Below are 13,306 nucleotides of genomic sequence, written 5' to 3'. Positions count from 1 at the left end.
CACCCACTCATATGTATGTATGTATGTATGTATGTATCTATCTATCTATCTATCTGTCTATTTCTATATACCACTCATATCTATCTATTTATCTCACTCACTCACTCACTCACTCACTCACTCACTCACTCACTCACTCACATCTATCTAACTAACTCACATCTATCCATCTATTTAACTAACTAACAAACTCATAATTGTCTGTCTGTCTATTTATCTATACGTCTATCTATCTGACATATGTCTATTTATCTATACGTCTATCTATCTGACATATATCTAGATAGATAGATAGATGATAAATACAAGTGATCATATATATATATTATAAGATAGATAGATAGATAGATAGATAGATAGATAGTGTGACAGGGCGCCGAGACCGATCATTATTTACCGGGGCTGCAGTGGGTCCCTTGTGGAATGATGCTGGCTTATTTATATATAGATAGATCGATAGATAGACAAACAGATGTATGATAAATGAATAAACAGATATGAGACAGACGTGAGAGAAATATATAAGTCTATCTATCTATCTATCTATCTATCTATCTCTCTATCTCTCTATCTATCTATCTCTCTATCTCTCTATCTGTCTTTCATCTATTATCCATCAGTTTATTTAATGTTAAATTTCACTCATATTTATTTTTTTATATAAATCTATGAACTTTTCTTTATCTAACTTCAGGTGCGGTGGATTGAAAGATACATGTGGGAGATGGACAGACTCAAGAACTTAACCATTCTTTATTTGGCACAATACATTTATAGCAAAACCTGAGGTTTGGTTGATACTCTCTCATCAAACTTTTTACAGGTTAACCTGATAAACCTGTTCCACCTTCCTTTTACCTTCCTGGCTTAATTGACTGACCCTACCACTTCAATAACCTTGTATGGTCCCTGGCAATGGGCACAGAATTTACTTTTCTGCAGTGGGAATGAAAAATAACACCTTGTCCTCAGGGTTAAAGGACCAAACTACCGCAGTTATGTTATAATTGTATTTTTGTCACTGCTGGGCTTGGTCCATATGCTATTTTACTAAGGCCTTTAAATAGTTATACAGTTGGGACACAAAGTGCACAATGTTAGGTTCCTGGGCTGGTTGTTGTTCCTATCTGGGGCTGTCTCCCATACAAGAGTTAAAAAGGGCTAAAACCAGTAGTAGATTGTGGCACTTCCCGTACCGCAAACATGAGATAGGGTAGTAACAGATACCAGTCCCAACTGTCCTGACTTTCAGTCTGTCCATTTGTTGAAGAGTACAGTTGAACCGCTCTACCAATCCACTGGTTTGCGGGTGGTACACCCAAGTCATTATCCTTTTTAACTAATACCCAACACAGGTCTTTCATCAGTTTGGACATAAAGGGGGTTCTCTGGTCAGTTAAAACCTCCTTAGGTATGCCCTGCCTGGTTATTAACAATTCCCAAGCAATGGTATTAGATTTAATATTTCTCTGTGTTATTTCTATGGGATATCTAGTAGCATAGTCTAATATCACCAATATATATCGGTGACCCCGAGCTGACTTCTCAACTAACCAGATCCACCCCAATCCATTTGAACAGGACTAAAATGACTGCCAAGAGTACTACAGGAGCTTTAAACTGTGGCCTGGGGGCTGTCCTCTGACAAATTGGATATTCCTCAAAATATTTCTTTACCCCTGTATGTATGCAAGGCCAGAAAAAAAACTGCATTGTATTCGCTGAAGAGTTTTCTCTTCCCACAGATTCCATCCACAAAGATGCATCTGTTCAGCCTTATGTACTAATGGTTCATGTCCCGGGGAACCAACAACAAGTCTACCTTTTTTCTCTGCACATAGGCAACCCGATACAATAAGTCACCTTTAAACGCAAAATATGGGGTGCCCTCTGGAAGTAGGGCAGTCTTTATTCTGCAACTTATTTAAAATACATTTTGGAACGCATTCACCAAAGTACTATCATTCATCTGATCCCGTGCAAAGTCCCATAAAGACATGTCCTTTTCTAAAGGTGACCAGTCATCTTCCAAACCAGGTTCCTCTGGCTGTTCTATGGCCATTACTGGTTTCGCTATGCACTCAGATGCAGGATGGGACATTGTCAGCCAACTGTTACTTGGTCTTATGTCCTCCTCGATTCCCATCTCACAAGCAAATTCAAAGGTATTAAGGGCCTAATTCAGCCTCTAATGCTGAAGTGCGGAAATTGTTATTCAGTGATTTCAACAGTGATTTGCCCCTGTGCGCAAGCGTGAGGACCAAGATTGCGATTGCAATCTAAGTGCCAGTGGGGGGGTGGCAATGATGGGGTGGCATTGCAGCGTTTTATGGGTGGTGTACATTGTGGGGGCACGGTCTTGACAAATATGGTGTGTCTGGACCATTTACGGGGTGGCCCACGGCAGCTGCGTGACATTACACATAACCGCTGCAACCTAAAATATAGTAGGTCCGGTGACTGTCTTCACAGCTAGGCTGCCCAGGCAGGAGGCCACCCTGAAGATATGAGCAAAGCGCTTGCATTTTAGTGGTGGGAGGACCCTGCATGTTAGTGGAAGGAGTTATAGTTTTGTGAATTAGTGCCTAAGTCCTTTGAGTGTCTTACCTCAACCGTCAGTAGCTGCCTTATCTTCATTGGCCCAGCCAGCCAACATTTCCCCTACCAAGAAAAATCCTGTCCCATTATCAGGGGGTATAGGGATATTGGGGTAACTGAGGTTAAGAGTCCATTAATTATTGGTGAAAATTGTACCTGGGAAAAATCTTCCGTGGCCCCATGTACACACAGCAGCCTCACAGAAGGTCTTACTCGGTCCACTTCTTTTGGTACTAATTCTCCGGACACAATAGACAGTTCACTTCATGTATCAACAAGGGCCCAGAAATCCTGACCTTCTTTTCGTGTTGCCACTCAGAACAAAGTTGATTGCTTAAGAGAGGAAAGCCCGGTGCACATAGTGATGGCTGGTCTGGCTATTTTTCCTGTCGCATACTCGATGGGATCAGAACGCTTTGGACAATCATGATGAATATTGTCCTGGCTCTCCTCATTCGCAACAAATTACCATAGGAATTTTCAACACACCCGGGCTACGTGGCTGGATACAGGTCATGCGTGTCGCAGACATGTCAATGTTCTCTCAAATATGTACAAAAATGCCTCAACATCATCAGACGGTGGTATTGTGACCGGCGGACTTCTGACCGCTGGTCACAATACCGGCACCTACATCCCGCACCCCCCCTAAACCTGACAGTTGGCATGTTGACTAGCAGGAACTATTCCCACTTGTGGGTATCCACGACACCCACACCTACCCCCCAGCCTTATGATCGGGATGCTGACATTTGGGATTCTAGCACTGGCAACGTCAGGATCCCTGTTTTATTTCCGGCATCGGTATTCCAACTTGCGGCATCCTGAACACTGGTATGCGAACCGGAACCCCTTTGCACAGTCTCCCAGCTTCCTCTGGGCTGCCCCACCCAACAATAACAGGGCATGCAGACCCACCAGGATTTTTGCCCAGGGAATAAGTAACTTCTTTTTTTTTAACCCTCTCTCTACTGGTGCAAACAAAATGTAAACTTTTTTTCTCTTGGGTCAGTTCACTCTACTCACCCGCTGGTGCTCAGTTCAGGCTCCTATCGGACATGACACCAAATGCTGGAAATCAGCCTGTCAGTACAGCGGTACATGGGCCCTTCTGCTGCTATACACTCACTGGTGGGTCCCTTCACCTGAATGTGCCTGAACCTGCCTGCCAATGTCCCCGTACGGGCCACCAAAATGTGACACTTGTAAGAACCATGTTCAGCAGGTATGGTAAAAGCTGTAGGTTTACACAGCAGTCAGGTCTTCCGCAACAGCAGGTTACAATTACCTCCTTAGACTAAAGCAAACACAGCCATGGGGATTCACCTTCGGCCACAGCTGAAGTATACAAGAACACTGGACCCTCATTGTCCCGGACATCCTGATGCTAAACCCACCCACACCCAGGCTATCACCAGACTGACTTGTTCAGCATCTGATCTCAGCCAGTGACTAAACCCGGACCAGACCTGCCAAACACCCTACACCCAGGTAACTAGCCGGAGAGTATGTCCCAACTCACTCTGCACCTGAATCTATCTAATATCTTTCTGTCTAATTATCTATCTATCTAATATCTTTCTGTCTAATTATCTATCTATCTATCTGTCTATCTATCTATCTATCTATCTAATATCTTTCTGTCTAATTATCTATCTATCTATCTATCTATCTGTCTATCTATCTAATATCTTTCTGTCTAATTATCTATCTATCTATCTATCTATCTATCTATCTGTCTGTCTGTCTATCTATCTAATATATTTCTGTCTAATTATCTATCTATCTATCTATCTAATATATTTCTGTCTAGTCATCTATCTATCTATCTATCTATCTATCTATCTATCTATCTATCTAATATCTTTCTAATTATCTATCTATCTAATATCTTTCTGTCTAATAATCTATCTATCTATCTAATATATTTCTGTCTAATTATCTATCTATCTATCTATCTATCTATCTATCTATCTATCTATCTATCCATCCACCTCATGTCTCCATGTATCCCACCATCTCCTGTTACTATTGCTCTCAAAAATATATATCTGTATTAATTTCACTCATCCAGCTCTCTAATATGTATCCATGTATCTATGTCTCTATGTATCCATGTATCTATGTCTCTATGTATCCATGTATCTCATTTTACACCTGTATCTCGCTCTTCCTCTCACACTTTTATATTTATCAATCTGGCACCTGTATATCTCTATCCATTTCATAAATTTGTCTATATTAATATCTTCTGCTCACTTCACACCTGTACCTACCTTTCCATCTCACACCTGTACCTACCTTTCCATCTCACACCTGTACCTATATTTCCATCTCACACCTGCACCTATCTTTCCATCTCACACCTGTACCTATATTTCCATCTCACACCTGTACCTACCTTTCCATCTCACACCTGTACCTATATTTCCATCTCACACCTGCACCTATCTTTCCATCTCACACCTGCACCTATCTTTCCATCTCACACCTGCACCTATCTCTCCATCTCACACCTGTGCCTATCTTTCCATCTCACACCTGTACCTACCTTTCCATCTCACACCTGCACCTATCTTTCCATCTCACATTTGTACCTATCTTTCCATCTCACACCTGTATCTATCTTTCTATCTCACACCTGCACCTATCTTTCCATCTCCCACCTGTATCTATATTTCTATCTCACACCTGCACCTATCTTTCCATCTCACACCTGCACCTATCTTTCCATCTCACACCTGTATCTATATTTCTATCTCACACCTGCACCTATCTTTCCATCTCCCACCTGTATCTATCTTTCCCTCTCACACCTGTATCTATCTTTCCATCTCACACCTGCACCTATCTTTCCATCTCACACCTGTATCTATATTTCTATCTCACACCTGCACCTATCTTTCCATCTCCCACCTGTATCTATCTTTCCATCTCACACCTGTATCTATCTTTCCATCTCATACCTGTATCTATCTTTCCATCTCACACCTGTATCTATCTTTCCATCTCACACCTGTATCTATCTTTCCATCTCCCACCTGTATCTATCTTTCCATCTCACACCTGTATCTATCTTTCCAACTCACACCTGTACCTATCTTTCCATCTCACACCTACACTTACTGTATCTTTCCATCTCACACCTGTACCTATCTTTCCAACTCATACCTGTACCTATCTTTCCATCTCACACCTGTATCTATCTTTCCATCTCACACCTGTACCTATCTTTCCATCTCACACCTGTACCTATCTTTCCAACTCATACCTGTACCTATCTTTCCATCTCACACCTGTATCTATCTTTCCATCTCACACCTGTATCTATCTTTCCATCTCACACCTGTACCTATCTTTCCATCTCACACCTACACTTACTGTATCTTTCCATCTCACACCTGTACCTATCTTTCCAACTCATACCTGTACCTATCTTTCCATCTCACACCTGTACCTATCTTTCCATCTCACACCTGTACATATCTTTCCATCTCACACCTGTACATATCTTTCCATCTCACACCTGTACCTATCTTTCCATCTCACACCTGTACATATCTTTCCATCTCACACCTGTACATATCTTTCCATCTCACACCTTTATCTATCTTTCCATCTCACATCTGTAACTACCTTTCCATCTCACACCTGTACCTATCTTTCCATCTCACACCTGCACCTATCTTTCCATCTCACACCTGCACCTATCTTTCCATCTCACACCTGCACCTACCTTTCCATCTCACACCTGTACCTATCTTTCCATCTCACACCTGTACATATCTTTCCATCTCACACCTGCACCTATCTTTCCATCTCACATCTGCACCTATCTTTCCATCTCACACCTGCACCTATCTTTCCATCTCACACCTGTACCTATCTTTCCATCTCCCACCTGTACCTATCTTTCCATCTCACACCTGTACCTATCTTTCCATCTCACACCTGCACCTATCTTTCCATCTCACACCAGTACCCACCTTTCCATCTCACACCTGTACCTATCTTTCCATCTCACACCTGTATCTACCTTTCAATCTCACACCTGTATCTATCTTTCTATCTCACACCTGCACCAATCTTTCCATCTCCCACCTGTACCTATCTTTCTATCTCCCACCTGTACCTATCTTTCCATCTCCCACCTGTACCTATCTTTCCATCTCCCACCTCTACCTATCTTTCCATCTCCCACCTCTACCTATCTTTCCATCTCCCACCTCTACCTATCTTTCCATCTCCCACCTGTACCTATCTTTCCATCTCACACCTGCACCTATCTTTCCATCTCACATCTGCACCTATCTTTCCATCTCACACCTGTATCTATCTTTCCGTCTCACACCTGTATCTATCTTTCCGTCTCACACCTCTATCTACCTTTCCATCTCACACCTGTATCTACCTTTCCATCTCACACCTGTATCTATCTTTCCATCTCATACCTGTATCTATCTTTCCATCTCACACCTGTATCTATCTTTCCATCTCACACCTGTACCTATCTTTCCATCTCACACCTGTATCTATCTTTCCATCTCACATCTGCACCTATCATTCCATCTCACACCTGCATCTACCTTTCCATCTCACACCTCTATCTACCTTTCCATCTCATACCTGTATCTATCTTTCCATCTCACACCTGTATCTATCTTTCCATCTCACACCTGTATCTATCTTTCCATCTCACACCTGTATCTATCTTTCCATCTCACACCTGTATCTACCTTTCCATCTCACACCTGTATCTATCTTTCCATCTCACACCTGTATCTATCTTTCCATCTCACACCTGTATCTATCTTTCCATCTCACACCTGCACCTATCTTTCCATCTCACACCTGTATCTATCTTTCCATCTCACACCTGTACCTATATTTCCATCTCACACCTGTACCTATCTTTCCATCTCATACCTGTATCTATCTTTCCATCTCACACCTGTACCTATCTTTCCATCTCACACCTGTATCTATCTTTCCATCTCACACCTGCACCTATCTTTCCATATCACACCTGTATCTGTCTTAGACATGTGCCTGTCAATTCATTCTACAGATGTACCTGCACACACATCTCACACGTTCACCTCTCAGTTTATATTATACCTGCCCATTCATTCTACACCTGTATTTCTCTATTCTTTCAAATTTACCTCTGTGTACATCTCCCACCTGCACCTGTACATTTTTGTCACACCTGAAACTGTGCAATTACCTCACACCTGTGATTGTCCAATCATTTTGCACCTGTGACACTTAATTTGCCTCATATCTGTTTTTTTTATATCCATTCATCTTATACCTGTAATACTCGGTTCATTTCACAGCTGTACCTGTCCATTTACTTTCCACCTGTACCTGTGCCTTAATCTTATACCTGCAAGTCTCTATTCATAACATAGCTATACCTCAACTTAAACCTGGACCACATGCCCAATTACCATTCACCTCTTTACCTTATCTTTACCTGTACCTGTCCATTTTCCATTCTCCTTTATCTGCCCATATACGCTTTACCTTTATACTGCCCTGCATATTCCCATTTCGCCTTAACCGTCCCCCATTCTCTTCCTATTCCCACCACTAAGCCATAAATGCTCCGCCGCGCTCTTTTCACTCTCGTCAGTCTTAACGAGCCCTAAAATAATTTATGACTGCACCCGCTGCCTCACACTGGCTCCTTATTTAAGCTGCTTTGAGGAAAATTGCACAGATTAATGACGGGTTAATAGAACAATGCTCTGCAGAGGTGTGGATATGGTAGAGACAGTCTGCAGGAGGCAGGCAGGAAAAATATTTACTATTGAGTTGTATATTATAGAGTTATTGGGGAGAAGGGAAATGTCAGAAAGAGAGCAGAGTTAATTTAATGACGTTCAAGTGTGGCCCTCACTCACGTACAGTGGAGGCGGCCATGTTTTTGAGGCTGGGCCGTAGTGACATCGCAGAGGCAGGCCTCTGTGATGTCACCAGGTCTTACTGATTGACAGGCTGTGGGGCTCTGCTGTACTGTAGGAAGGTGAGGGACACACTGATAAGTGCAAGATGACTTAATAGATTGTCACTGTGTAGACGGGAGGAAGGAAAGTTTTGCAGCAAAGACAATGTTGGTTTGCTCTCGTTTTTCAAACTCACACTTGCACGCCACAACACAACCGCCAATGTACACAGGCAACACATCCGCACCCTAAGGAGGCAGACAGACAGAGAGGTGCATTTTATAGAGAAACCAAAACATCATGCACAATGCCCCCAAAAAAAGAAGGAAGAAAAATCAAGAAAAGACTGTGAGATCTACCTTCGTCTGGAGTGTGCTGAGACTTTCTGGACTCCTCCCGAGATTTGGAAATGGGACCTGGAGGTCAAGGCGAAAAAAATATATATATAAAAAAAGAAAAAGAAAAAAAATATAATGTAAAAAACAAAAAAAAGAAAAGAAAAAGATGTAAAAAAAAAAAAAAAAAAAGATAAAAAAAATAACCGAGGGAGAGAGAGAAAGGGGGAAAGAGAGAAAGAAAAAATAGATTCAAGAAAAGGTCATAAAAAAAAACAAATCTTTTTTTTTCAACATCTTTTCTTAATATAAAAAAGAAAAAGCAAGTTTAGAAAACACAATTACAATAGGGGTCGGGAAGTAGAGTATTTCATTTTTTTCAAAACCTATTTTGTAAAAACAAAATGAAAAAATACCCCAACCTCATTGGCTGAAGAGTGACATAAAAATGGACAAGAAACGCTTCAGCAATACTTTATCACATCGACAATAAGCTCACCAAACCGTTCCCGTAAATTTGTTGTTTTATCATAGCTAAGTATATGGCGAGACTGTTATTCTCTGATTGCTCCATATATCACTTCTCATAATTACTCCTTATAATATATCACTCCACCCTAAAACTCCATACCACCCCTCCCTATATGTCATGATACTTGTTATATAACCCCTCCCTATAACACCTATAACTACCTGTAATCCAATTCCACAGAGCCACCACTATAAGTCCTCCTATAACTCTTACTATATGCTATATATCTCCTACATATAATGCCATATAGGCCCTCCCGGTAGGACACATATTTAATCTTATGTGTAATGTGACCTCTCCCTATTACTCTTCCTATAACTTCATATAACACCTAAAGATAACTCCTTCTATTAGTCGTATAATATATATTATTCCCCCCCTTAACCGGTGCATTGGGGGAGGAAGTGTGTGTGTGGGGGGTGGGGGGGGGGGTAGCGCAGAGGCAGGTACTAACTACTGGTATACAGAGGATATCGTTTTCTGAGCAGCCGTGGCCGTTCCCAGTGCTAGGCCATGCTCCCACCATATTACCCAACCCTATGACTCCTATAGCTCCCTATAATCCCCCCCTACACTTCTCTACCTGTAACTTCGCATAACTCTTCCAGATAACTCTATTTCTCCTATTAACCTCACGTATATATTTTGCCTCTATTACATATATTGCTCCATTCTATAAGATCCTCTATTAGCACATAGCTCCTGTCTATAACTCTGCCTATAACTCCATACAGCTCCTCTCTATGGGTCTAATACCGCTGTGGATGCAGTGCCGTTCTGTGCCACGGAGTACCGATGTGCGGTGATTTGTGCAGGCGCAGGACCCGCTCAGTGATTGACAGTGTGCTGCCATTTGTAGGGCAGGGAGGGGGCTGGCAATGGCTTCTATTTCTCAAAACACAGGCGTGTCGCCGCCGTTGCGAGGGAGGGATAAGACCAGGCTTTCTGTCAAAGGATGGGGATTTCCTGGCCTCTTGGTAGCTCGTATGGTGGCTGGCTTACGTGACCCCATGTGACGTAGTTAGATCAGTAATGCAGTGGGAGGTGGGACGAATATTACTGCTATCTCTGCTGCTTCTATGTAAGCAGCAGAGATAGCTCCTCCAAACACATTACTACATATAGCTCCTCTCTATATCTCCCGCTATTATCACATAACGCTCTTCCCTGTATCTCCTTCTATTACTACATATAGTTCCTCTCTATGGGGGACATTTACTAAGCAGTGATAACAGCAGAGAACTGAGCCAGTGGGGAACTTGCCCATGTTAACCAATCAGCACTGACGTAACATCTATAATTTGCATACTATAAAATGATACAGAACTGTTGATTGGTTGATGGGGAAACTTCTCCATTGGCTCACTTCTCCGCTCTTATCACTGCTTAGTAAATGTCCACCTATAACGCCTACTATTATCACTTAACGCTCTTCCCTATATCTCCTTCTATTACTACTTATAGATCCTCTCTATATTTCCCTGTATTATCACATAACGCTCTACTCTATACCTCCTTCTATTACTACATATAGCTCATCTCTATATCTCCCACTATTATCACATCACTCTCTTCTCTATATCTCCTTCCATTCATACATATAGCTCCTCTCTATATCTCCCACTATTATCACATAACGCTCTTCTCTATATCTCCTTCTATTACTACTTATAGCCCTTCTCTATATCTCGCGCTATTAGCACATAACGCAACGCTTTTCTCTATATCTCCTTGTATTACTACCTATAGCTCCTCTCTATATCTCCCACTATTATCACATAACGCTCTTCTCTGTATCTCCTTCTATTACTACTTATAGCTCCTCTCTATATCTACCACTATTATCACATAACGCTCTTCTCTGTATCTCCTTCTATTACTACTTATAGCTCCTCTCTATATCTACCACTATTATCACATAACTCTCTTCTCTATATCTCCTTCTATTACTACTTAAAGCTCCTCTCTATATCTCCCACTATTATCACATAACGCTCTTCTCTGTATCTCTTTCTATTACTACTTATAGCTCCTCTCTATATCTCCCGCTATTATCACATTACGCTTTTCTCTATATCTCCTTCTATTACTACTTATAGCTCCTCTCTATATCTCCCACTATTATCACATAACGCTCTTCTCTATATCTCTCTCTATTACTACTTATAGCTCCTCTCTATATCTCCCACTATTATCACATAACGCTCTTCTCTATATCTCCTTCTATTACTACTTATAGCTCCTCTCTATATCTCCCACTATTATCACATAACGCTCTTCTCTGTATCTCTTTCTATTACAACTTATAGCTCCTCTCTATATCTCCGGCTATTATCACATAACGCTCTTCTCTATATCTCTTTCTATTACTACAGATAGCTCCTCTCTATATCTCCCGCTATTATCACATAACGCTCTGCTCTGGATCTCCTTCTATTGCTACTTAAAGCTCCTCTCTATGAGGGTAATTCCAAGTTGATTGCAGCATCAAATTTGTTAGCAGTTGGGCAAAACCATGTGCACTGCAGGGAGGGCAAATGTAACATGTGCAGAGAGAGTTAGATTTGGGTGGGTTATATTGTTTCTGTGCAGGATAAATACTGGCTGCTTTATTTTTACACTCCAATTTAGATTTCAGTTTGGACACACCCCGATCAACTTGGAATTACCCCATATATCTCCCGCTATTATCACATAACGATCTTCTCTGTATCTCCTTCTATTACTACTTATAGCTCTTCTCTATATCTCCCACTATTATTACATAACGCTCTACTCTATATCTCCTTCTACTACTACTTATAGCTCCTCTCTATATCTACCACTATTATCACATAACGCTTTTCTCTATATCTCCTTCTATTACTACATATAGCTACTCTCTACATCTCCCGCTATTAGCACATAACGCTTTTCTCTATATCTCCTTCTATGACTACTTATAGATCTTCTCTATATTTCCCTGTATTATCACATAACGCTCTACTCTATACCTCCTTCTATTACTACATATAGCTCATCTCTATATCTCCCACTATAATCACATAACTCTCTTCTATATATCTCCTTCCATTCATACATATAGCTCCTCTCTATATCTCCCACTATTATCACATAACGCTTTTCTCTATATCTCCTTGTATTACTACCTATAGCTCCTCTCTATATCTCCCGCAATTAGCACATAACGCTTTTCTCTATATCTCCTTGTATTACTACCTATAGCTCCTCTCTATATCTCCCACTATTATCACATAACGCTCGTCTCTGTATCTCCTTCTATTACTACATATAGCTCCTCTCTATATCTCCCGCTATTATCACATAACGCTCTTCCCTATATCTACATAGAAACATAGAAACATAGAATTTGACGGCAGATAAGAAACACTTGGCCCATCTAATCTGCCCCTTTTTTTTATCCTTTAGGCAATCTCAACCCTTTTTGAACCTTAATTCTTTGTAAGGATATTCATATGCCTATCCCAAGCATGTTTAAATTGCTCTACAGTCTTAGACATGCTTGGGATAGGAATATGAATATACTTACAAAGAATCTCATTCTATTAATACTTTTTGCTCCTCTTTATATCTGCCACTATTATCACATAACGCTCTGCTATGGATCTCCTTCTATTACTACTTAAAGCTCCTCTCTATATCTCCTGCTATTATCACATAACGATCTTCTCTGTATCTCCTTCTATTACTACTTATAGCTCTTCTCTACATCTCCGACTATTATCACATAACGCTCTTCTCTATCTCTCATTCTATTACTAATTATAGCTCCTCTCTATATCTACCACTATTATCACATAACGCTTTTCTCTATATCTCCTTCTATTATTACATATAGCTACTCTCTATATCTTCCGCTATTAGCACAT

At 40.9% G+C, this 13,306-nt stretch overlaps 1 protein-coding gene across 4 annotated transcripts in view; it reads right to left on the bottom strand.

Moving 5' to 3' along the window:
• Positions 1–13,306, bottom strand: part of NLGN2 (neuroligin 2) — a 304,593-nt gene that overhangs the window by 135,136 nt on the left and 156,151 nt on the right. For 3 of the 4 annotated variants that reach the window (XM_063930694.1, XM_063930696.1, XM_063930695.1), the window contains exon 3: positions 8,909–8,965. The exons of the other annotated variant lie outside the window; for it this stretch is intronic. In XM_063930694.1, the coding sequence (XP_063786764.1) occupies positions 8,909–8,965 (57 nt within the window). The remainder of the gene's footprint in view (positions 1–8,908; positions 8,966–13,306) is intronic. 4 annotated transcript variants of the gene reach the window in all.

The sequence above is a fragment of the Pseudophryne corroboree genome, chromosome 6, assembly GCF_028390025.1.
Source record: "Pseudophryne corroboree isolate aPseCor3 chromosome 6, aPseCor3.hap2, whole genome shotgun sequence".
Taxonomy (NCBI): Eukaryota; Metazoa; Chordata; class Amphibia; order Anura; family Myobatrachidae; genus Pseudophryne; species Pseudophryne corroboree.
Note: the sequence above shows the minus strand (reverse complement) of the source record. Positions and strands in the feature narration are given on the sequence as shown.